The sequence below is a fragment of the Elgaria multicarinata genome, chromosome 4 (assembly GCF_023053635.1).
Source record: "Elgaria multicarinata webbii isolate HBS135686 ecotype San Diego chromosome 4, rElgMul1.1.pri, whole genome shotgun sequence".
Taxonomy (NCBI): domain Eukaryota; kingdom Metazoa; phylum Chordata; class Lepidosauria; order Squamata; family Anguidae; genus Elgaria; species Elgaria multicarinata.
This window is the reverse complement of record NC_086174.1, coordinates 79,938,011-79,964,875: the sequence shown is the minus strand read 5'-3', so window position 1 is coordinate 79,964,875 and position 26,865 is coordinate 79,938,011. Positions and strand designations below refer to the sequence as shown.

General features: G+C 41.9%; 1 protein-coding gene across 3 annotated transcripts in view; it reads left to right on the top strand.

Annotated features, from left to right (window-relative positions):
• The window catches only part of PDE7B (phosphodiesterase 7B), a 167,237-nt gene that overhangs the window by 96,142 nt on the left and 44,230 nt on the right, over positions 1-26,865 (top strand). For all 3 annotated transcript variants that reach the window (XM_063124637.1, XM_063124635.1, XM_063124634.1), the window contains one exon: positions 21,793-21,876. In XM_063124637.1, the coding sequence (XP_062980707.1) occupies positions 21,793-21,876 (84 nt within the window). The remainder of the gene's footprint in view (positions 1-21,792; positions 21,877-26,865) is intronic.

Here is a 26,865-nt window from a genome sequence, read left to right as displayed (position 1 = left end):
ATAGTCGACGTCGTCCAACTCCTTCACCGCGATAGCAGACTAAAAAGTGAACGTCATGGGAGTCTTTTGCATGAAATTCGCCATGAAAGCACACTATCAGCCTGGTGTGATGGAGCTCTAAGTTGAGAAAAGTTAGTATCAGTGGTGACCGCATACACTTTAAAGAAATAATAAATTTGATAAACCATTACTACCCGGTGTGGAATGTCTCTCTTGTTACAGCCTACAGCCACACTGGCAGATAGATTCCTTGCAATCTTTATTCTGATTGCAAAGGACAAAGCAAACTTCTTTTTTAAAGGAGCTTCATAGCTTTGTGTGATCCGCATCCATCCATTCTGTAACAATGAGGCTTTCCAACTAACTGACTCCCGTTCTTGTCTTTTGTCTTCTCTTCTGCAAGAACACAATTTACAGGATGTGATCCTTTTAAGTACAAGTTCTTGGGGGGAAATCTCAGAAGAAAAGGAGACGGGAATGGGTGGGGGAAAGAACAGAAATGATCCAACTTTCTATGGCAGCTGTAAAATAATGCAGGTAATTACTAATAGAGAGCAATTATAATATGTTCGGCAAGCACTACCTACCCCCTCAAAAGATTGTCACACAAAAGAGGAGAGAAGTTAAACTTGCTGTGTAGGTCTGGAGCAGTTGATTATATCTTATTGTTTGCACATAAGAGCTGAGACATTTTAAGGATGGCACAATAACCATGGCATATGAAAGAAGATCATGTTCCAGGCAGAAAGATTTGGGTCTCTCTCTCTCTCTCTCCTTCTCTCTCTCATAACAATTGACACTGTCACTTTTATAACCTGGCTGTGTTCTTGCTTCTTATATGCCCACACTCTTGATTTTTTTCAGAAACACATCCTCCTTATTTGAAAACCTGTTGCTTTCAAATAAGATTTTAATCAGCCACTTAAAACTGTACTGTGCATGCTGTTGCTATTATTGTTCCAGTAAGAATAAACCAAATGCAAATATTTATGGTGCTGGTTGTCTTTGCTGATGGCACCACCTTTTGTTACTTTCCTGAAGTAACAGTACTTCAATTCTGTGGCAATGGCTTTCAAAGTACTTTACTAGCATTAACACACAATTCCTCAGAAGACGCTGTAATTTTTCACCTCATAGAACAGAGGCGAGAGACATTTTTTTTCTGCCCAGTACCTTATTCACTCAAGGGCTAATCTGCTGAGAGCTACATGTAAGAGATGGGCAGGGTCAGAGACAGCAGTGAGTGGAGCCAGAGCCAAAGGGGGTGCTTACCACATTGCAGGTTATATAATTCTCTTTCTCTATGAACTACCCCCCCTCTCTCTCTGAACCATTGTGTCCGTCTCTCTCTAATCACCCCATCTCTGTCGACTGCATGAAACTAAGGGCGCATGAAATTAAGGTGACAGCCACATGGAATTAGGCTCTTGCTGGAGAGCATTTTTAGATGAGCGTTTTATCACATGTTTGTGACTGGCCACTCACGGATCTTTGTGGGTCATTTTGATGATGCAGTGATCCTCCTGTGCGCCTCTTGTTTCTTCTGTTGTTTTTTCCACTATAAAATATGACCCGGAAAATCCGTTTCTTCTTGGCTCTGACAATAATTGGTGCCATTTCCTGCTGTGTGCAGGAGAAGCTGTGCTACAAAAATGCTCACCGGATGGGCCACATGGTCGCTATTTGCTTCCTCTTTCTTCCCCATGTGAAGAAAGAGGGAGCTGCTCATCCCTATCCTGGGACAAAAGCAGGTGGCAAAGTGAAGGTAGGGAAATGCAATTTCTGGAAATGCTCAGAGAAGGCGTGAAAGTTTTGGGGAGGGAGACAAATCTTTCCCATGAGATTCGGATTATATCCATAGGCGTGCACAGCACATTTCATTTGGGTGTGCACCCAGGGATTTTTTTTTTTTTTTGAGACAAACATTTATTGAATACTCAGTCATAAAGGACATTAATTTTTTTCATTTATTTATTAAGTAGTACAGACACTGATGGCCTACTTCACTTTGGCTTGCCTAACAGTGGGAGGGCATTGCAGGTAAGGGCAGGGAATGAGGAGACACTCCTCAAACCCCAGCGCTGGTGGAGCTCTGTGGTGACACTGGCTGGAGGAGGGTTTTACAAGGCAATATTAGCTTTTGAGGGCCCTCCTCCTGACCTCTTTGAAATATGACTCCCAGCAGAGAGGCTCTCTGCAGAGTGATTCCTTTTTGCTCCTGCTGCCAGGAGCAACAGTGTTCTCTCGGAGGCAGTGGTTCTTCGGCACGGTGGCAGAACAGCTGGAGGGCAGCTGGAGGACTGTTCCCTCTGCGTCTGGATCCTCCTATGGATCCCTACTCAATGGTCCCCTCAATCCAGTGCTTACTGCTTGAGGCATTAGGGTGTGCCTGGGCACACCCCTTACACATCCCTATGATTATTTCTGCAATAGTTGGATGGTGGATTTCAACAGCTTTGCTAACCAGAAATGTTATTTCTGTAGCTCCTCCCCCTCCGACCCCCACCCCCACCCCACACAGAGCCTTATAACAATTCAGTTCTGGATTTGCTTTTGTTTCATAAGAAGAATGCAGGGAACAAGATACACTTAAGAGTTCCTGTTGCTTCAGCAATGAGAGCGTCTGGCTGAGATGGTCAGAAAATACACTAACAATAAATGCAGAGGCCAGAAGTCACAAATGCCCATCACAGTTCATTACGGCACTAAGAGTGGAGATGAGGAAAGTATAAATTGCACCCCTATTCATGACACCAGTGAAGCCAAATAATTGAATCAAACTGATTGTCATTTCAGTCTCAAACATGGTCATTTGGAAGTAAGCTCCTTTCATAACCAAGCTGCCACAGTCCAGACAGAAACTTGCTCCAGAGTCCTCCTCTTCTTGGCAAGGAAGGCAGAGCCCCAAGATGCAACAGAGCTTTGCTGTGCTGGCATCTGGGGTTTAGTTCACTAAAGATGCAAGAGCACAGTTGTGCTTTTACCCAGGTAGGGTGTAATTGTGTCTTCCTAGGCAGATGCAGCAGCAGAGTGCCAAATTATAGGACTGGGCCCTTAGCTTCACCACATTTAGTCCTGTTGACTTAAATCCAAATGCTGTTTTTTAATAGACAGGTTAGCAACTGGTGGCCCATAGGCTGAATGTAGCCTATAAGAGACTGCCAGTTGTGCCCCCCTCTCACCTGTGGCTTGCTAGTGACTGAAAGGAGCCTTTTAATCCCAGCCAGGCCTCCCATAGCTGGCAAAATGACAGGAACAGGAAGGATGTGTCACTCAGAAGGCTACCTACAATCTTTCATTTCTTACACGAAAGGGCAGCACACCAATTGAGGTATCTATCTCTGCCAGCTCTGATTATGTTGCCAGTGGCAAGTGAATCTGAACACGACAAATTGTGATTTGGGACCTCATGCCTATTATATCATCTCTAGAGGCGCATAGGCCAGTCTAGTTTCTAACCTCTGTGTAGTCTAGACATGCATAAGATTGCATTGTAAGTCACCTCTTTCTATTATTATTATTATTATTATTATTATTAGCAATATTCTCATTGAACAAATTCTCATTGAACAAATTCCAAAGGCTTATATGATAAGATTTTCAACATTTGATCTAATCATTTAAATCCAGACCTCATTAGTTGCATTTAGGCCCCACTGAAATCTATGTGACTTAACTTAAGCTGTCTCATTGATTTCAAGGGGCCTAAGTGCAACTGTCTTAGTCTGGATCCAACCCTGCATGTTTTATTTGCTGTTTTGCTCAGTGCTCCATATTTGATCTCAAAGCCGGCGTCAAATGTAGGCATGGAGTTGCTCCTCCTCTTCATCATGGCAACCTCTTTGTTTACCTGCCTCTCACTCTGGCCCCAAACGATGGTGGTGGTATGCATAGGCGTGCACAGTACATTTCATTAAGTGGTTCGGCCAGGGATTATTATTTTTAAGGTAAACGTTGATTGAATATACAGTAATAAAGGACTTTTTTTTTTCATTCATCAAACAAACGAAATAAACGAAAACTGAAGTAAACTATTATTATTGTTTATTTATATAGCACCATCAATGTACATGGTGCTGTACAGAGTAAAACAGTATATTTTTTTAATTAACAAATAATCTGTACTGCACTGTTATAATTATTTGATTGGGACTGAAGTAAAGGAGCACTAATTTTATTGTACTTATTGTCTTTAAATATGGTTAAATATCCCACAGTTACCTTGCTATTCTATTTCTACAATTCTTTTTCTCCTGTCTTTTTTTCGTCCTCTCTGCATTTTCACGCTGCATCCTATGTACATTTACCTCAGAGTAAGTTTGATTGATCTCAGTGGGGCTTACTTCTGAGTAGATGTACATAGGATTGTGCTGCAGCTCTGTTTTAAAGTGACACAAGATATACACATACCATGTTTACCAAAAGAACGGCTTGAAAAAAGGGGGTTGGACACCCTAAAATAAGCAAGGGCAGATAGGAATTGTTTTAGCAAGCATTCTGAAAAAGGTGCTGCTGAATGAACCCTCCTTAGCCAGGAGGTCCTGGGGGGCATTGCAGTTCTCCCCCCTTCCCCCTTTCTTTTCTCTTGCTGGAATCCAGACTAGGGTGGGCGGTGGGGCAGCGATGAGGAGAGAAGGCCCGTAAACATACAGCTTCTCTCTCTCTCTCTCCCAAACATTACAGTACCTGCAGGGCTGATGAGGAGAGGAGGGCAGCAGCTCCGAAGGGGGGAGGGTCCCAATCCGCAGCTCTGGGCAATCTTACTACTTACAGAAACAGTCCCCTCCTCGGCTCCACCACGTGCTGCTTCCTGGCCCCAGCATGGCTGCTACTCCCACCTTGTTCAGCAACTGTCAGGAGAGGTCGGGCAGAGCAGCTGGGAGCAGCTGAGTGAGTGAGTGAAAGAGTGAGCAAGTGAGCTGGGGGAGGGCAGCGGCTGCACTGGTGAAAAAAGCCTTCCAGAGGAGGAGCGGGGTGGGGAGCAGCTGAATTTGTTGCTCTTTCCTACAGCTAATACTGGCCCTGCTACTGCAACATGGCAGCGGCAGCAGATTAGGGTGTTCAACGGAACCCTTTGAACCTGTTGTCCGCCCGCCAAGGGGTGCTAGTGAGAAGAAGGAATGGTAGATGCTCTCTGCTCACTGGCTCTCTGCCTAGGAAGCAAGCAAGTGGTAGTAATGCTGAAGGAAGAGGATAAGGAGAAATAGCAGCTGGTAACAATGGTGGTGAGAAGGAAGGGTCTCTGAGGGAGGGGGCCCATTGAGGGTGTCTTGCCCAAAGGCCCTCAAAAACCTGGGGCCAGCACTGCTTCATAGTGATTTGTTCCTGTCAACAAATCACAATGAAGAGGGTTTGTTTGTTTTTAAAGAGATAAATGAATTTGTTGGTGTGTTCTTTAAGAAGTATGGGAACTGCTGCTTTAATAGAATCTCTGGTATAATCTACTGAATGAAGAAAGCTGGCGTGGGGTGGAGCAGTCAGGGTGCCAGGACTGGGGAGACCTGGGTCCAAGTCTTCACTTAGCCATGAAGCTCACTTGGTGACCTTAGACCTAACCTACATCACTAGTATGCAATCCTGAGCTCCTTGGAGAGATGACAGGATACAAATGCAATGCAGGATAGCAATTTGCTCTTGCGGCGATCATGTCTTACAGCGTGCCCTTTAGGGCCTTCACACACATTGTCGACTACTTGACTTGTCCAAAAGGAAAATTGTGGAAAACCTGTGTCAGTGCTGCTGTGAGCATTGACATTGTGTTTCCTGTAGACTGAACAAACTATTCTAATTTCTCCTGGCAGCCTGTTCTGTTGCTTTGGCCCCGCTGCTAAGGAAGTTAGTTTTGTCTCTTAAGCTCTCAAGGTCTCTTCTGTGCATTGGCCCTTTAAAAATAAGCATAGCCCTAGACAGGACATCTGGTTCACTTGAGTGATTATACAACTGACCCCTCGCCCCCCCCCCCCCATGAGGCAATTTCATTTGTCAGTATCAAAGTAAATTTGTACCAATTGGGGAGACATAATAGAATTCCATGCTTGCTTGAGAACATTTTGCCTTGAAGGATTTTTGTTGTTGTTGCCGTTCCTGAAACAGAGACTTGGTTCTTAAAGCAGTCCTTGAAGTTGGGAGTTGTGTATTTTTATCGTTTCTTTCTGCCACATTAGCTGCAGGCAGCCAGGCAGGAAAACTGAGGACTGCAATGACTTGGCTGGGGTTTGTCTCCTAATCAGCTACAAGCAGGGAGGACTGGCATAGTAACCACTAATGGGAAATCCTATGCATGTGTAGACAGAAAAAGTTCTACAGCTCCCAGCATTCTCCAGCCACCATGGATGGAGAATGCTGGGAGTTGTAAGCCTTTTTTTGTCTACACATGCATAGGATTGCTCCTAAGTTGTGCTTATCAGCAGGCTGAGCTTGATGGTGCTTACCAAAGCATAGCTCTGAGGGGAGGAAAAGCAGTGAAACAGTGAAGGAAGGTACTTGATGAGTCAAAGCCAGACTTCTCCAACCTAGTGCTCTCCAGATGTGTGGGACTACAACTCCCATTGTTCTCAGTCACCATACTTTCTGTGAATGATGCGGAGTTGCAGTCCAACACAACTGGAGGGAGATACCAGGTTGGGGGAGACTGGCCTAGGCAGTGGATTACACACTTCTGTCCTAACTTCATCAAGGCCAGAAGAAAGATATTTGTAGAGCTTAGTTTTTTGTGTGTGATATGAATATAATAAAACCTGCCTTATACTGAGTCAGACCATTGGTCCACCTAGCCCAGTATTGTTGACATTGACTGACAGCAGCTCTCTAGGGTTCCTGGGAATATTTTTTCCTAGCCCTCCCTGGAGATGGTGGGGACTAGATTTGGGACCTTATGCATGCAAAACATGTGCTCTGTCACACTTAGCTATGCCCCCTCCCCCCCCCCCAATCTTATACTTCACATATAGTTTTCTACAAATCTGTGTTACTGCAGACTGAACTCCTCAGCTCCCACAAAGCTGTCATGCACACCTCTCAGTAATGGTTCAGACCATCCTCAGGGAGATCCAGGCAGTGGCTGTCTCTCCAAAGCAGTTCTGGGTCTTGACGTGAAGCCATAGTTACTGTCCTGTTCTGAGATGGGAGCACTGACATTGGCAGCAATACCTGGAACAGAGGTGTTTTTTTCAGCATCTCTTTGTCTAAAGAGAAAAGATGTACAGAATTCTTCAACATCCTGTGCTGTTTTGTCACTCAAAGTGAAATCCATGTCCCATCCTCAGATCCCATGTAGGGTTTTTGATAGCCTTCTATCCATACCTAGAGTTTCTAGACAGTTGGCTTTAAATCAACCTGTGCAGGATATATTCAGGCTCCATACAATGGGCCTTTTAAATATAGAAATATTAAAATAATTAAATAATAATTAGATGATTCTCAGGGGTAAGTGGTAAGCCTAGACTTTGTAATGTCCCTCAGGCATAGTCAATGTGGGGTTGAGCTTACCTGCTCAACTTGCAGTTCACCTTATCACCAAGTAATTACTCTGAAGCTTCCACATCACAGACTTATTGAGAGAGGGGATTTCAGGAATTCCTTCAGAACATAATGGACAAGTATTAGTGTTTGACCAGAGTAGAAATGTGACTTGCAATATGCAGAAGAAATCAGCTGGGATTAAAGTTACCATGGCTAACTTAAGTCTCATTGAGTATAATGGGTCTGCTCTAAGTATGACTAAACCTCGATCCAACCGACTGTCTTGAGGCCACTGGTTTTCACAAGGCTGTGTTCATCTATAGTGAATATTTTTATCTTTGAGTTGAACTTCAGTTTCTTCAGACACATGATCTGCACTAACTTGCTCTTAATCAAGCATCTGAGCTGATCAGCAGGTAGCTGAAATCAAGCTGGAAAAAATGATTTGCAGAAATAAAGAGCAGACGTGTCACAACATGTCAGAACTTGTCCAGGTGCTTGGCTTCTTTCCTTCTTAATTAGCCAAGTAATTTCTTTAGCATTCCTTTATTTTTGTTTGGTTCAATCTGAGTGTCTACAGGTGTGTTGTGTGAAAGTTGGGGTCGGGGGCACCCATTCATACATTTTCTATGGGTGGATAGGAATGTTGTATATCAAACTCTCAAATTAGAAGTTTTCAACCTCCCTGTCAGCAATGAACTTGTTCCACAGCAGATGATGTGGGGGTTAGGGAGGGTAAGGCACCATGTGTAATGTTTCTCCTGGCCCAGCTGACACAAATTTTACAAACCTTGTGTCTATATCTTCTACTAGGGCTGACCCACCATTTGGCAAAATGAGACAGCCATGTCAGGTGGCAGATGTTAAGGGTGAGAAGTGGACAGAGCTATATGTGCCATGCAGACTTCAGGTGCAATGGAGGAAGCTATACTATTATCCGTGTTGAAGTAAGGTTCAGTTGCCAGTCTAGGATGACCATATGAAAAGGAAGACACGGCTCCTGTATCTTTAAGAGTTGCATAGAAAAAAGAATATCAGCAGGTGTTATTTTTGTATGCATGCAGCACCTGGTGAAATTCCCTCTTCATCACAACAGTTAAAGCTGCAGAAGCCTTGCCCTCTTTTGTATCTGGTCACGCTAGTATAGTTCCTGCAGCTTTAACTGTTGTGATGAAAAGGGAATTTCACCAGGTGCTGCATGCATACAAATGACACCTGCTGAAATTCTCTTTTTTATACAATGGTTAAAGATACTGGTGCCCTGTCCTCCTTTTCATATGGTCATCCTATCCAGTCCAGTGCTGCTCCATTGCATAACACTCCAAGGTTCTAATGGAGTACTTCATTGTCTGGAACTCACTTTCAGCTGACCATCTTAGTCAAAAGCCATTGATAATGGTGGCTGAATCAGCAGCTTCCATTTTTAACTGAGTTTTCCATTTGACCATTATCCCATCCCCTTCCCATTACCAGGGACACATACCCTGCCTGCCATTATACTAATTTTCAGTTGGAAGTGCTTGTTAATGTATTTGTGTGGCATTTATTGTTAGTATTTAAATGAAACAATTTGCACTTTCCAGTTACCAAGGCTCAAATTTATGTCTTCTAACCTGAAATCTTTTCTACATCATCACAGAAGAGTGGTAGCTGTTGGTTTTAAGACCAAACTAAACAGAGGTCTGAGATCAGATCTTCTGTCAGATTATTAATTTTATTATTAACACTTCATTTTTAAAATCAGCTCTTTTTATAGTAGTAGTAGTAGTAGTAATAGTAGTTGTAGCATTTAAGCAACCAGAGGACCCCTTATTTCAGATAGGATCATGGATTAGGAGATTAGGAATTTTACCTGGTTCCATTTTCTCCCAATGTAGCAAACCAATACACACACATGCACACACAGAGACTGAGACTGTTATTTTTCCCCATTACAGAAAATTTCAAAAGGACATTCTTCATACGATCAATTAAATTAGGGTGTCTATTACTTTATGGGTTGGATGCAGATTTAGTTATACTAAGGTAGAACCATTGAAATTAATGAGACTGAAGTTAGTCCTGAGCAATTTCAGACCCATTGATTTTAATGGGTCTACTGTGAGTATGACTAAATCTGGATCCAACCCCATGTATTGTAGGATTGATTTTCTGATTCAAATTATAAACATTCCATATATCATTTCCAAATTACACGTTTATTTCATATACCTATATCACATACTTCAGCTTTCCCCAACATGGTGCCTTGCAGATGCATGAGGTTTGAACTCCCATAATCTCCAGCCATTATGGCTGCTGGTTGGGGATGATGGGACTTGTACTCTAACACATCTGGAGGTCATCAGGTTGAGGCAGGTTGACATACTCTCATTATTTTGAAGTGGGAGGTTTATAACCATTTTATATTGTGAAAGTGTGTGTGTTTATTACATGGCTAACTTCCTTTAGAAAGCTTGGAGTGGCTTACACAGGGTTCCAATTGAGGCACTGCTTTGGTTTTAATACTGTTAAACAACAGCATGATCTATATCTATATACTAGTGAAAGGACCCAGCTTCACACAACTGGGAATAGCCCTTATGCTGATACACTGAAGCCTTCAAGGAAACTTGCATAGCTGTCAGAGTTGGACACATTGTGCCCATGCTGAGTGAACGCATGCTTGCTGGCACCTCTAGGCATGGCCCCTGCCATGGTCTACCCCTATACCCCCCTGAGAGAGGGGTCTGTCCCTGAAAGGGGTTGGCTCATAGCAGGGGGAGGGTCAGGCGTATAACTGTGTTCCTCGATCTACTAATCTGTTGTGGCTTCAAACTGTATGGAATGCAAAGCTATATGCTAGTTAGTGAAGTATGCCCCAGATGACTGAAAATCTAACTGCAGGCTTCAACCACATGGGCACACTTAAGATAATAATAATAATAATAATAATAATAATAATAATAATAATAATAATGTGATTTTTAAAACAAAATAACACTGAAATGCACATTCCTAGGGTCCCCTTAGTATACATGCCACATTTTAGGTGTCTAGTTTTCATGGTTTTGGAGCTATGCCAATGACGGACAGACAGACAAAGGCACTCCCTCTTTTTATGATTATAGGAAATCATATGGTTAAACTTTGCTTGCTGCAGTGTTGAATCATCATGCCAAGTTTGGTTGAAATCAATCAAACGGTATTGAAGCTGTGAATCTTTAAAAATGTTGATTGGCCGTCATTTTGTTTCAAGATGGCAGACAAATTCTCCCTATGCCTAAAACCATTCCGAATAGAGAGAACAAATCCTAAAAGTTTCATAACAATTGGATGTATGGTTTCCTTTTATATATATATAGACTCTTAGCGAAACGACCTGTCTTCACACTGGTTGGAATTGCCTTAGGGTGATACAGAGAAGCTTTCAAGCAAACTGACACAGCTGTCAGAGTTGGACGCATTGTGCTCGCCCTGTCAGAGTGAAGGCACACCTGCTGGCAGCCTTAGGCACAGCCCTGCCGTGGTCCACCCTTATAGCCCTCTGAGGGCGGGTCTGCACACCTCACCCCATTAGATGGAGCTGGCCCACAGCAGAGGGAAAGGGGTAGGCCTATAACTTAGCCTACTAATCTTCCCTGGCTTCAAACTGTGCTTTTTCTTTTTTTAAAAAAGTTTAATATGTGTGTGTGTCCCCCAATATTTGGGGCTTGTTGGTTTTTTATATCTAAAAAACATGAAAAGCATGTTGTATGGTTAAAATCTACTTGCTGCAGTGCTGAATTAGGTTGCAAAGTTTGGCTGAAATCGTTCAAATGATAATGAAGCAGTATATCTTTTGATTTGCTACCTTTTTGGTTCAAAATGCCAGTTGAAATTTTCACTATATGCCTAAAAGTATCCCAGATAGAGGTAGAACAAATCCTAAAAGTTTCACTGCATTCTAATGTATGGTTTTCAAGTCCATCAAGGACATACAAACAAACACTTCCTTTTAGTTATATAGATAAACATTTCTATTATATACTAATCAAGAAGATATTTGATAAATAAATATTTTAAATATTTATAAACATTCAGAAGCACAGAAATAATTATTAATTATTCTTTTGGGCACGTTAAAAAATATGCTTTTGAATATATATTTTTCTCCTACTAAAATGCAAAAAGTACAATTTTGAAAAGCCATTGTATACAGCCAAACATGTGCAACATTTCACACAAGTTTACACATGCTAAAATAGGCTATATTGAGTAATCATATAATTCTACAATCGCATTCAATATTGCACAAACATATGTTTTTATATATTAGAAGTGGATGCTGGCTTGTTCCCAAAGACATATTTAGGGATTCAAGCTCACAGTTTGAGAGATCTAGCACAGGACCAACTGTTGGTTATATTACTTCAAGATTTGCAAAGCGTTTCCATCTAGAAGTTTTATACTATCCATCTGTTTTGCATGAATGTTCTAACTCTGGTTGACGGGGAGAGGGGAGGAAGCACACGTTCACAAGGAGAACTACTGCCTGAGTTGGAATAAAGGACAGAGACGTGATTGCAGGATTTTCTTGCCAAAATAAATATCTTCACTGTTTTTCCAACTCTGACCTATACTTTATGAAGCATGGACACTGAGGGCAACATAATCAGGAGGGAAAACATTCTACTTTGTACAAATGGCATGAGGATATGATGAGTTAAGGATTGCATTTTATTATATGCTTTCTTTGCACAAAGTTGTCAAAAAGGCTTGCCCTGGGATTACTCTGTTTTGGAATTTAAAAAAAACGGTTTATGAAAAAGCAAAACTTGAACCTTCATCACACAGCCCAAGCCCTTATACATCCTGCTCATTGTTTTTCCAAATACGATTTTAAGAAGAGTTTGGGAAACTGGATGATGAAGCTAAAAGCCCGTTGAGTAAATGCTTAAAAACAATTATTTAATTAATACTGAAATTCATACTTTAAAGGCCCAAGCTACAGGCAAGGAATAAAAATGGAAAACACAAGTTTCTTGTACTTCTTTGTTGAAGGTGTATGAAAATAATAACAAATATAACAAAGAGGATATAATTTAAAGAGCTTGATATGTATTAAAGAATCAAATATAATTGTAATAGCTTTTGATAATTGTGGGGAAGAGGGAGGACCCCGGGAGGGAAAGCCACACTGCCCGCGGAGCTCAGGATGGTCCCAAGACAGCGGGGGGGGGGGGATGGGAAAAAAACCAGTCCCAGCTATCCTGGGAGAACTGAGCGCTCATCCCCGGTTCACCCTGGAATCAGATATGTGTCATTTGGTCACACAGGGATGACCTCATGACCACCCCAGGATAAATGGCAGGTGTGCCCATAGCAGGAGTGGATAACTGGTGGGCCTCCAGGCACTTTGGCCTACAATTCCCATCAGCCCTCTCAAGCATAGTCAATGGTGGGGCTGTAGGCCAAAGTTTCTGGAAGGACACAATTTGCCTTTTAGTATTTTAGTAAATTAATCATATGTCCTTTAATTTATTTAATTGAATATTACCAAAACCTCTTTAGAGGCGTCTCTTTGGAGGGTGCTGAAGGAATTTTGATATAACTTGACATTTTTCACCCAATATAAAAAAGAGTCCTTTGATGTTTACCGTTTCATTTCTTATTGCAGGAACTCACAAGAGTCACAACGGTTTTAAAAAGTCAGCAAATGTTCCTGTCAGTCTCAGCCCTACTGATTAAAATGCCCCCCAGTGATTAAAATTTGCCACTATATTAAACAAGCAAAGCTTTACTTGATTAATCTACTGATTAAATCAATTAAGGCTTGCAGCTCTTTTAGAAATCAAAGGGTGATTTGTGCCAAGCTTTTAGAGATTGCTAAAAGTCCTGCACAAGGTTACTTCTGTGCCCACTGTAACATGCCCTCTCATTCTATACCTCCTACTACCAAGTCCCATACTGCTGTGGTATTTTCCAAAGCCAATGATTTTTCTTTCCTCCATCGCCAAAATATTCAGACTTCCACAGAAACCACAACCATAGTCTTGCAAACTAAATATTCAGATTATGCAAATTTCATTGAGCACTGACTTTGGGTTTACAAAACAAACAAATCCCTGTGATACAAAAAGGGGATCTAATCCAGAAGACAAGAGCACATTTCTCGCCATCCCTACTATGCAGGTGGACTTGGAAGAATAAACAAAATCAATGATGGCCTGGTTTAGGTTTCCAACTGGCTCAATCATGTCAGTGATGGTAACACATCTGCAAGGGAGGCTGGCAAGGGGCCAGATGTTACAGCATCTACTTTGCATTGGGATGCATTAGTTTGCATTACACACAGAGAAAGGCCTTAGCTAGACCAGGCTATATCCCGGGGTGAATCCCGGAATTGTCCCTGTGCGTCCACATGACACACAGGGGATCCCAAGATCAGGTAAGGATCATCCCTCCCTTGCCCTGGGATGGAGCCCTCCCCTTTGGGTCCGCTTTTTCCGCAGTCTCAGGCTGAGCCCAAGATTGCGGAATGAGTGGCACGGGGGCCCATCGGGGTTAGGGTGGGGGGAGCGGGGAAACCAAATTAAATTTAAAAAACCCACTAACCTTCAGCGCACAAGCGTTCGTGCGCTCCCGTCGTGTTAGAAACTTTAAAAATGGCGGGCGTGAAGCCTCTCTTCCTGAGGTCGTCGCACCTTACGTGTAAATAGGGAAGAAACAAAAGGTAGGTCTAGCTAAGGCCAGAGAGACAGACAGACAGACAGCTCCATCACACATTGGAAGAAACGCTGACGAACGCTGGCTAGTGTCGCTTCTCTGTGAACACTCAGTTACTTCCTGTTTTCAAACAGGAAGTAAACAAGGTGCACAAGGGCCATTCAGTCCCTTATTGTGAACACATTGCTTCTCCCACACACAGCAGAAGAGAGCAGCAACTTTGGTTTAAAAAATATTTCGTAGTTTTTCAGGTTTTTCTGGAAGACCAGAAGGGGCTGAAAGCGTGCAAGAGGCAGACGATATCATGTGAGCTACCATCCGTGAGTGCCCAGTAACGAGCATTCAATTAAACACTTGTCGGATGGAGCTTAGAGACAGAACAGAAAACAGTACAAAAATGCTAGGGAAATAAGCCACTATGCCATCTTGTTCCATTTGATTGCCAATAGCACACTCATCACTGAAATGTGCAGCTCATATTTCTCTTTGAGTTTATTCATCATTGATCTCTTGAGAATACAAAATAGTGAAACTGATGACACATAAAGGTGAGCAACAATTTCGTTTTCCTTTATTTCTTGGAGCCAAAGAACAGTTACATTGAACGCACAATCATAGAGCAAAATATATGTTGTGTGACTCATAAAATCGATGAGCACAGATGAAAGACTGTGCATTTGCTACAAGCTACAAATGATCTCCAGGACAGTTCTTAATTGGGCATTTGTTCATCATTTACAAAAGATAGTCATGCATACTTCAGGAAACTGGGGAGGGCACCATTGCCTAAATTAGCAAAAAAATAACAGTTTGATTCTGCCTTGCTGCATCAGCAAATAAGTTCACAGAATAGCATATACACCAGCTGATGGGCCAGTATATTGCTACAAACCACAGCTTTGGGCTGGCATTCCTTACAGGAACATTGAACTAATATTTGCAAACAGTCAGAATAAGGAGGTAGGATGGGCTGTTCCATTTCAAACTTTTTTTTAAAGAAAAAACTTCTTGCAACAAAAAGAAATAGCACAGGGTTGAGGAACAGGATTGGTCCCAGGGGCTGGATTACCTCCTTGGGCCAATCAAGAGGGCCAGGTGGTGTCAGGGAGCGGGCCTTCCTACAAACCCCTTCTCTATCCCCTAAGCCCTGCCCCCTGGCATCATCCAGGGGCTCCATGTCTCTCTCTACATGGAGAAAGTCACTCAGCTGGACTCCAGGTGCTGGCTGAGTCACAGCTACCGCATATCCTCCAAATATGACCTGTTTTCCCTCCCCCAAGGCCCACCGCCTCAGCAATGGGAATTATTTTCTATTGATGCCTCCTGATGGAAAGGCAGTTACCAGAGAAAAACAAAAGGCAGAACAGAAGGAGCAATCACAGTATAAGGCTAAAAAGAGTCCACACCTTTCTTTAGTGAAGAAAAGACAGCAGTGTACTCACAATATTCTTGCATAGAAATGCAGGCACAGCGTATAGTTTTAAACAGAGTTTGTTCAGACTATTTTATGTTCTATAACACTGGTAGGTGAAAGAAAGCAAACACAACTTCTTCCAGCAATGGAGGAATTCAGAGAGAGAGAGAGAGAGAGAGAGAGAGAGAGAAGGGGAGCAAACCAGTGAGGGAGGAACTAAGCAGTCTCAGTCCTAGCAGGTGACATAGTGACATCTGCGACATTGTGACATCAGGCATCCCGTCTCCCCAAGACAGTGGAACAATATTTAAAAACAAGACCCCCTTTCCCCCCTTCCTAGACCACCCAAAGTAAAGCAACAGGCTCTTGATTGCTTGACAATGCAGTCCTATGCATGTCTACTGGAAGTAAGTCTACCTGGAAATAACATGGGCATGCTGGTTGGGGTCTATGGTTGTTGTAGTCCAATATATCTGGACGGCACCCAGTTGGGGAAGGCTGGTTTGAAAAGAAAGAAAACGGGCAAGCCTCTGGTTTGCCTGAAGCATGAGGATTGCCGCATGACTAGCAGCTGAATCAGTGGTATCCAGTGGAGGCTGGCGGCACTGATGTTGGTGGGGTGATAAATCCGCTCTAGGTTTCAGTCAGAACCAGTCAGAACTCTAAAAGATCTATCCAAGGTGCTTGGAAAGCGCCTTTAGAGTTCTGACTGGTTCTAACTTAAAGCCGGAGCAGATTCACCACCCCAATGACATCGGAGTCACCAGAGTCCACTGATGGTAGAATTGCTTGCAAATTGTGTGGCTGGGGTGCTGCAAAGATACCCTGAAGTTTACCGTGCACAGCATCTTTGGGGGCCCAAAGCAGCAGGGAGAGGATTTTCAGCAGATAAACAGAGCAGGGCCTGGATCCAAAGCATGGTCCTGGATTGGGGCCCCGGAGCTGCCTTTCATTCGAAAGAAAAGTGATGCATGCTTTTTAAAGAGCACAATTAACGTAATGTGTAGTTTCACCCTGCGTATCAGTATATGTGAACATTGTTCTTCTTGTGAAAGGCATTTTTACAAGGCAGGTGAAGCGTCATCAACCAATATTTACATAATTAATAACATGCATTACAGTAATGAAACAATTCGGGAATATTTCAGTGAAGGCCCTGCCTGCATTGTTGCCATAGCAACACTATGTATTATCTTTTCCTAAGTGAGTAATTTAGCAATATCAGACTGCATGTACTCTGTATTCTCTACAATGTAACCAAAATTCTTTGTTCTCAGAAACTTAATTTCGTTTATTGTTTGGAATACTTTATTTTCCTTCTGTTAATTATTGGCTGGGGAAGAAGCTATATAGTATATTGGGGGATAATCCCTATCAGAATTCCTACAGAGCCCCCACCTCCTGTATTTGTTGTTTCAGCACCAGATTTCCAGATGCAAGCACATTTTCTGAGGTACGAAAAATAGATATTTGCAGCACAACCAGCCAACCTGATGCTCTTTTCATTTCCATTTATTTAAATAGAAGATTTATGCTGCAATCCTAAAACTGCTTACCTGGGAGAAGCCCCCTTGAACTAAGTGGAGCTTACTTCTGAGAAGACATGTATAAGATTGCACTATGGAACGGGTGTTTGCATTGCTTTCTTAAAAGCCAGTGCAACTTCAAAGTGTTTTCTGTTACTGGATTATGTCCTTGCTTTTTTAAAAAAGAAAAAGTAGTGCAATGTTTTCAGAACGCCTAATTCTGCACGTGTGAGGAATACACACAGCTGTGGCCATTATTGTGAGTTCAAGCACATAGTTAGCCTTTCAAATGTTATGTTTGCTTAGTTTATGAAGTATGGGCTGCATCCAACCTTTTGCTCCGCACAACCAGACTTCCACTTGTCTTCCTCTTCCTCCAGTCCTCCATGCTACAACCCTCAAGAGCAGATTTCAGTGTCTTTCTCTTTTGTGATGCCCCCCTTTAGATTCTGTTTGTTAGAAGGCTAAAGGGGGCTAAGTTAAAATTAGTTTTGTGCCAAAAATTTCTCCCATGAAAATTTTGACCATCCTCATTCAATTTGACAGAAAATAAATTGCTTTTGAAGAGAAATTCAGAGGAGAAGACATTTCAGAGAAATTCTCCTAGGTTTGGTTCAGGGTTCTTGTGGATACCTTACTTATGAGATGACTGAGGAGTGTGCATGAGTGTCCTCTTTTTCACTGTACAGTCATCACCTTGTTGGAGAATTTCTCCTCCCCCTGGAGAAATTCAGTGAAATGGTCCTCCCAATTTCTCTACCCACAAATAGGGTGAAGAATTTTGAGAGGCCACTTGTCCACAGCTGTAGTTAAAATTGGAAGGGGTCAAGGGGAGTGTCTTGTAGATTTCAGGTCAGGCCTCCTGCCTTTCCCCACTTGAATGTGAGCATTTCTTTTCCTTTCTCTTTTTTTGGCCATGTAGCACCTTGTTGCACCACCACTACAACTAAGCCATGTATACACATGTGTTGCTACACATACGGTCTCGGTGATAGATCAGAGTAGTTTTTCTTCATTCTTTTTTTCCCTTTTCTTTTTTGCACGCATGTACAGCAAGGTTTTGGGAAAATACATTCCTTAGCTCTGCTCTTAACTGATGATTCTCTTGCTCCTTTCTCCCATGTCCCACATTGACCTTGACACCCTCAGTTGTAGCCAGCTGTGTGTGTGTTGTTTCATTGATGTACCAGTAATGGTAAGCTGTCATCAAAGTATTCATACTCCCTGACAGTTACATAATAAGCCATATTAAAAACAAAAGCACTGTCACCTAGCACAGACTTTTATTAAACAGAGACAAAGTAAGACGCCAAGTGGACAACAGATTAATCCAAAAAATGTCTCCTCTGGGACACCTAGTGGCCTAGCAGTTGGCTCTGACAAAGATTTCGCTGTTCGTAACATTAAACATTCCGGAGTGGTATCTTTTGACTTCAGCTTGACAAATAAAGAAGGAGAGTTGGGGTGGGTAGGGGCTTTTCTATTTCTCTTTGCTCTGTTTGTTTTGCTTTAGCCTCTGGATCAATGCTCTTGGATGTGCAATATCATCGCTTCCTTCTCTTTTCCTTCAGAACCCTCCTTTAAACCAGAGGAGAAGGTTTACAAGGAAAAGGATGAATACTTGAATTTATAACCATTCTGTTTTGGTTTGAAGGAATGAGACAGGAAGGTGGAGCACACACAAGGAAGCCTAAAATGCGGACTGGGTTCCTAGAATTAATGATGCTACGATCAGATCTAAGAAATCTGAAGTCCAGAGAACATATTATTGTTGCCATGGAGATGTTATTGAAGATGACTTCACCTGGGCTGTAACTCCTGCAAGTTCTCACCATATGATTTGCATTTATTGCTTAATGAGTTTCCATATGCACAGTCAGTGGCCATCTGGAACACAGTACAGGGACATGGGAACTCACCATGGTCAGATTTCCCTTTGGCCAGGTTGTTTGACTGGGCAGGAGGTGTTTTTGTTTTACTAACATATATACTCTAGCACTGCAGAAAGAAGAATGGATACCCACAAACTAAATAAGAAGAACAGTGGGGAAACTGCTATGATCTTGCTCATGTTCCTCAGCAACTGGTATACAGAACCATCCTACCACCAATACTGGAGGTAGCATATAGCCATCATGACTAGTAGCCATTAATAAGGGCACAATCCTATGCATGTGTACACAGGAAAAAGTCCTAAAACTCCCAGTATTTGCTCGGAGTTATAGGACTTTTTTTCTGTCTAAACATGCATGGGATTGTGCCCTCATCCTACATAAATTTGTCTTTTTAAAGCCATCAAAGTTGGTGGCCATCACTACAACTCATGGTAGCAAATTCCATAGTTAAACTCCGAGCTGTATGGAGAAATACTTCCTTTTTTCTGTCATGAATATCCCACCAATCAGCTTCATGGGATGACCCCAGATTCTAGTATTATGAATGAATAGTTTATTTGTTTGTAGCACAAAGACCATTACAAAATACAGAATTGCTCACATATAGCAACACACATTTTTTAAAATATTCAAAATATTTGAGGTACAATCCTTTCTCAACCAAGGAGTCAGTCAGTGGGTCACTCTAGGGGTGCTCCATTTGTCTGCAGCACCCACCCTTTGCTATCACGATACATGCCAAAATCACAAGAATAATTTCAGTGATTATATTATAACCCAAAATGCTAGCAGTCAATATCTGGCACTATCAGATAGGTGGGATCTCTGATGATAGTTTATACAAAACTGTTAAATCAAATGGTCCCCCTTACAATCTACACAGACTTTGTTTAGAAAGTTATTTCTGATTTTTTGGGCTAGAATCTAGTATTATGAGAAAAGGAGAAAAACTTCTCCCTATCCACTTTTTCCACATCATGCATAATTTTGTACTTATCTATCAAAACTCCCCATACCCGCCTTTTTTATAACCTAAACAGTCCCAGATGTAAGCTTTACTCCTGAAGGAATTGCTCCAGCCCCTTGATCATTTTGGTTGCCCTCTTCTGCATTTTTTCCAACTCTTCAGTATCCCTTTTTAGCTGCAGTGATCAAAACTTTACACCTTAGATTTGTGTAAGGCAGTATGTTAGTAGCAATTTTATTTTCATTTTTTTCTAATTATGGCCAACATGGAATTTGCCCTTTTTCACAGCTGCTGCACAATGGGACATTAGCCATCACAACTCCAAATTCTCTTTTAGGGTTAGGGGCCCCACAAGCTTGCTGAGCACCGCTTGTCCAGCCCAGTTCCAGCCAAGCCTGTACAAGCCTGGAGCACTTCCTGATGTACACGTCTGGGACCTCCAGAAAGTAGGAGAATTTAGCATGTTGGGGGAATTGCACACTTTCTGGAACCTCTGAACATGCGCTTTTCCTCCCCCCTGCCATGCCCATTGGGGCCTGAAAGGGCCTCTTAATGCTTGCAGGCCCCAATAGGTGCGGGGGTGGGTGGGTGGAGGAGGAGAAGGGGTTCTTCCTTCCACTCTAATGGCGGCTGCCATTAGAGTAGAAGGGGAAAAACATTTTCCCCCTGTCAATGAGGGGCTTAAATAGGGTGACCATATGAAAAGGAGGACAGGGCTCCTGTATCTTTAAAAGTTGCATAGAAAAAGGAATTTCAGCAGGTGTCATTTGTATATATGGAGAACCTGGTGAAATTCCCTCTTCATCACAACAGTTAAAGCTGCAGGAGCTATACTAGAGTGTCCAGATTTAAAAGAGGGCAGGGCACCTGCAGCTTTAACTGTTGTGATGAAGAAATTTCACCAGGTTCCCCATATATACAAATGATACCTGCTGAAATTTCCTTTTCAATACAACTGTTAAAGATACAGGAACCCTGTCCTCCTTTTCATATGGTCACCCTAGCTTAAAGGCCCTGTTGGGACTAATGCAATTACCCTAAGGCTGGGGAAATTGTGTATTTCTGCCCGCTGTTGTAAAGTTGGCTGCCTTTACTGCAACAAGGGGAAATAGATAAAGGCCCCGTTCAGGCAACACGCTAAACCATGTTGCTTAAAATGGTTAATGGAATGCATTAAGGTTTATGCATTCCATTAACCATTTTGTGGTTAAGCAGCTTAGTTTAGCGTGTTGTCTGAACAGGGCCAAAGGGGGTGCACAGAAGTGAATTTCGCCAGGATCTGTGCCCCCTTTGACATTAAAAAACAGATTACTTTGCTTTAAGGATAGAAATCCATTTGGGGAGTAGAGTTGGATGGGTTTCCTAGGCTTGGTCACCCAGACTTCATTTTGGTTCTCGCCGCAGTGCCTGACTCAATCTGCAGCAAGTCAGGCCAATTTTCAGATTTTCTGGGAATTATACACCTTTTGGGTGTATAGGTTCTGCAATTTGTGCAAATTTCTCAGCAATTTGTGCAAATTATGGTCAAATTTGTGCAAATTATGGCTAAATTCAGTGTAATTTGTGGAAATTCGGTCATATTTTGCGCAAGTTGTTCAGAAATTTGCAGACATTTCAGAACCTTCCAAACAAATCGTGCAAAAAAAAAGTTCCCAGAGTTTGGGGAAAAGGCCACAACTCAAGAAAAGGGAGTTGTCCATGCTGTTGAACTCCGAGCCGTAAAAGAACTGGTTTAACCAGTGATGGACATCCTTATTTTGCTTTCATTGGTCTCGTTGCTTAATATGTTTCTCCAAGAAGGAGCTATGTCTCTAATATTGACTGGATGATCATGTTTTACAGGAGATGCACGGCTGAGAGGTCAGACAGTGGTTCTCTCTGAACGGCGTGGTTCCTACCCATTTATAGACTTTCGTCTTCTCAATAGTAAGTACGACACTTATTTGGAAATGGGTTCAGAGGGGATTTTTTTAAAAAGACATTTTTTTTAAAAAAAAATTATTCAAATGATCATACCCCCAAAAAAATTAAGAACTGTTTTCATATTCTGTGTTCCTACATATCTGCATGGGCTGTAGCATCAGATAAAAACTCCTTTCCTGATCTTTGATGTGTACATGAACTCTGAACAATGTTTACGGAGAATGGGATTCATGAGCTTGAGGAACCAGTTGTTTAGCAGTTGCCTGTGCACAGCAGCAGTTGTGTATATACCTGCCGTCACACAAGAGTCACGGGCATCAACCTGTGCTGTGTTGTTCTTGCGCTATCAATGAACACATCACTTAATACTTTTATGTATTATGTCTTAATATACCCTATTAAGACACATTTTCCCCCCATATAAACATCTCTAAAAATGGGGGGTGTCTTAGAATCGTGGGTGTGTCTTAGGTTTTTTTTTTCTGTTGGTGGTACTGAAATTAGTGTGTGTCTTACAATTGAAGAAATACGGTATGTGCCACTTTTCTGTGCAAGGATTCCCAAAGCAATTTACGTTTTAGGAAACTGCAACAGTTCAAGCATCCTAAAAACATACAAAAACAAACCACCATCACCAATTAGCAATATAAGAGTCTTGTTCCCAAAGGTTAAACAGAATAGAAAAGTTTTTACATGTCTTGAAAACAGGCAAGTGGTGGCCCTGGAGCTGCGGGACAAAGATATCCTTTCGCCTTTTCCTGAAGGAGGATATCCCGTAGCTCCAAGACACTACAAAGGAAGCCTTGGTTTTAGTTGATTTTACACTGTAACATAAGCAGAGAGAGAGAGTCACTGCCCCAAAGAACTTACAATTTAAATTTTAGCTTAACAAGAGAATAATATGTGTCAATGTAGTTCTGAATTCTTCAGCTTAGTTTCAGCAGGATGGGGTTGGGAAACCTTCTTGCTTCTGGGGGCCACATTGCCCCCAAACCCCCTCTTGTAGGTCAGATGATGCCAGGGAGTTGGACCCTCTGTGTGACATATGGGGAAGACTAATATCGTAACACATTTCAACATATGAAATGCTTTCCACTTCTATGTCGTCTATATTTTCTCAAAGTAAGAGGCGTAGTGTGTGTATATAATGACATGTAATACTATCTGCAGAAGAACAGGTAATCTGTACGCTATGAAGTGTAAATTTCAGACATGGCCCCTGTCTTTATAGCAGTGCTTTGGCGTCACAAGATGCTATGTGCCCGCACTTGCATTCCTTCCCAACATCTGCACGGGAAGGAATGCAAGTGCGAACTTTCCCAATATTTAAAAGTAAAAGTAAAAACAAAAACGGGGGGAGGAGAGGAATGAGGCCGTTCCTCCCCACCTTTTTATTTTATTATCTGCGTTGCCACAGCTGTGCAGTTACAGATAATAAAAGTAAAAAGAAATGGGAGGGAGGAACGGGCAGCCAGAGGGAGGACATGAGAAGAGGGGGCAGGGACTCAGGGTAAACCACATCTCCTCTCCTCACTCTGGCTGCCCGTTCCTCCCCCGCCCCCATTTCTTTTTCTTTTTATTATCTGTATCTGTGCAGCTGCGGAGATACAGATAAAAAAAAACTTTAAAATAGAGGGAGGAACAGACCCTTCCCTCTCCTCCCCCCTGTTTGTTTGTTTGTTACTTTTACAGGCACAGGGGGTGCCATGGGCTCCGCTGCCAAAAAAGTCGGGCAAAGTGATTATTTTCTTGGCTTGTCGTTTTGACCATGTTTCTCCTTTGTTGAAATCTCTTCATTGGCTTCCGACCCCATTCAGAATTCAGTATAAGCTTCTTTTGCTGACATTCAAAGCGTGTCATGGTCTTGCACCTCCTTACCTTTCCTCTCTCATTTCACTCTACCATCCCCTTCGTACCCTCCGTTCTTCAAATATTATGTTGCTCTCCCGCCCAAGAGTCTCTATCTCTCTTGCCCGGCTTCGCCCATTCTCTCTGGCTTCCCCGTTTGCTTGGAATGCTCTTCCAGAGCAACTACGTACCACAAGTTCCATTGTAGATTTTAAAATGCGTTTGAAAACTCATTTGTTTTCAATAGCTTTTTGGTATTTTAGCTTGATTTACTGTTCCTATTACTATGATTATTCTCTTATTTCTGTTTTGTGAATCCCTTTCCCCCTTCATATGTTTTAATGTGATTTTAGGTTGCAAGCCTCTAGGCAGGGTATTGCTGTTTTATTTGTATATTTTGTACAGCACCAAGTACATTGTTGGTGCTATATAAAATAATAATAATAATAATAATAATAATAATAATAATAATAATAATAATAAGAAGAAGAAGAAGAAGAAGAAGAAGAAGAAGAAGAAGAAGAAGAAGAAGAAGAAGAAGGTGCCTGACTTTTGGGGAGCAGGCTTTCCAGGATTTGCCCCCGGATGGCTTCACAATGGCAGCTGTGTCATGTAGATGCGGGGCAAACCCTTTGGGTAGACATGCCCTTGGAGTGCGCCCGTATCAGATATTTATTTCACTCACTTTTCCTTTTATTGGAGACTTGCCTGGCTTGGCTTTCAAAAAGGATTTTCCTGGGAAGGCAGCAATAATTTAATTCTCTGATTGACTAAGTTGCTCAGTGAGTCAGTGAAGCAGATCCTTTCAGTGACTCATGTGTGGTGATTAAAATTAGCTTTCATTATCATATGATGTAGCCTGTCAATGACCGATACAGCACATTTCTTGATCCCCTTAATTAAGAACAAGAGGGAATTCCATGCAGCGCCGTTGCGGTGGGACTGGTGAATCACAGCCTGGCTTGCAGAGAATTGGACATGCTTTCTCTCATGGATAATCCTTACTGGGAACTTGTTACTAAGCATCAGAACCTGAAGCCCAACAAAGGGCTTTGATTTGGGAACAATACCAACCTTCTCCACCAGTGGAGGCTGGTGGCTCTGATTTTGATGGGGCTGTAAATCCATTCTGGGTTTCAGTCAGAACTCTAATGGAGCTATCCATGGTGCTGAACCCTATCTCAGTACCTTGGAGTTCTGGCTGGTTCTGACTTAAACCCTGAATGGATTCACAGCCCCATCGAAACCGGAGCAACCAGCCTCCACTCTATTCCACTATCAATAAACATAAGCAGAGGATAACAAGACCTGCATTCATTATTATTTTTTTAAACAAGTTACGCAAGGCTCTCCTGCAAAGTTACATCCATATCCAAAAATGTAACATTAGGAAGTTGATTTCACTTGACTAGCAACTACACAAGTCTAATTCCTGGGGCTGGATCTACACGACTGCTTTAAAGCAACAGTTTTGAAAACATTATATGCAGTGTGTCCTGGGCCCCAACAGTTGTCAAAACTGTTATAAAGCACTGTAAAGCAGTAGTGTAGATCATGCCTGTGTTACGTTTTCAGATTCCAAGCTTCCTGGTAGATTGTGCTTCACACTAATGAGTATGGGGCTGGAGAAAGTGGTGTTACTGGGGAACTATTATTTGGATATTTGCGTTTCAGCTCCCAAATGTCTTGAGTCGGCCCTTGCTCTGGTATAGCAAGTCCTATACCTTCGACATGACTTGAGACTCATTGACAAAAATGAGCAATGTTGGCCACTGCTGCTTTAGAAGTTCCTCACAAAAAGATATAGTAATGCTAAATTCTACCAAGTTAGACGAAACAGGCTATTCTAAGACAGCAATGTGCACTTCAAATATATTGTTTCTGGTGTGCTTCCAGATAACTGGGGAAGGAGAGGTTGCCTTCCCTTATGTCTGAACGCTAGTGTACTCCCAACTGAGGTGGGAAAAGTGCCCTGGGGAAAGGCGGACATCTTCTCCCAACAACACTCCCATGCGCTCCATTACAAGTGCAGTCTGCACTCTCCTGGTGCCTAACAGCAATATAGACTTAGTTATCCGAACAGGCTGAAGGACACTGCATACTGCAAGCTGCAGGGATTGGAAGCACTGAAATTGATACTCAGCATCAAATTCATCTACATGCACCACTGGATTTTTTCAGAAAACTCACTCACCACCAATAGCTATAAAAGAAACGTTGACAAAACTCCAGTACAATTTTCAGATTTCAGATTCTGATTTCTTGATTTGCTGATCAATACCAGAGGAGGGCTTTCTCCGCTGTGGCACCCCGGATGTGGAATGAGCTCCCCAGAGAGGTCCTCCTGGCACCTACAGTGTACTCCTTTCGTCGCCAGCTGAAGACCTTTTTATTCTCTCAGTATTTTAACACTTAATTTTAACTTAAATTTAAATTTTACTGTTCTAATTCTGTATTTTAATCTTATATCAATTTATGCTGCGTGGTTTTATCCTGGTTGTGCGTTTTATACTGTATTTTGTATTTGTGTTTTTAGACTATTGGTTGTTTTATAATGGTTTTAATTTTTGTGAACCGCCCAGAGAGCTTCGGCAATTGGGCGGTACAAAAATGTAATAAATAAATAAATAAATAATCAATAAAATTGTAGTCAAATGGGGTTGTATCCGATGCTGGCCCTACTTAGAGTAGACCCATTGAAATGAATGGGACTTAAGTTAGTCCTGACTAATTTTATGTTCAAACCCTCTAACGAACTGAATCTTAATTTGCTTACATTAAAATATGTGGTGATGCATTGGGCTAGATGTACAGAAAAAACTGAAATAACATGAAAGAGGACATAGTTATGGAATTCTTGAACTTTATTAAAAGAATACTGCTAAGATAAATGTGCCTTATTTTTTTTCAAATTCTCACCAGCATTTTGAACAGTTAAAACCATTATTGAAAGTAGCTTCAATTCCTATTATTTGGGGGGCAAAAATCCCAACCTGTTGAGATATTTTTATTCACTAAAATAATGTTCCAGTGTTAGGTTGCAAACATAGTAAAGAATTATTTTTTAATCCTATAAAAATGTTTTATATTACTTGGACATTACCTCCACACAGATCTGACTAGTCATTCCGATTTCTATATATG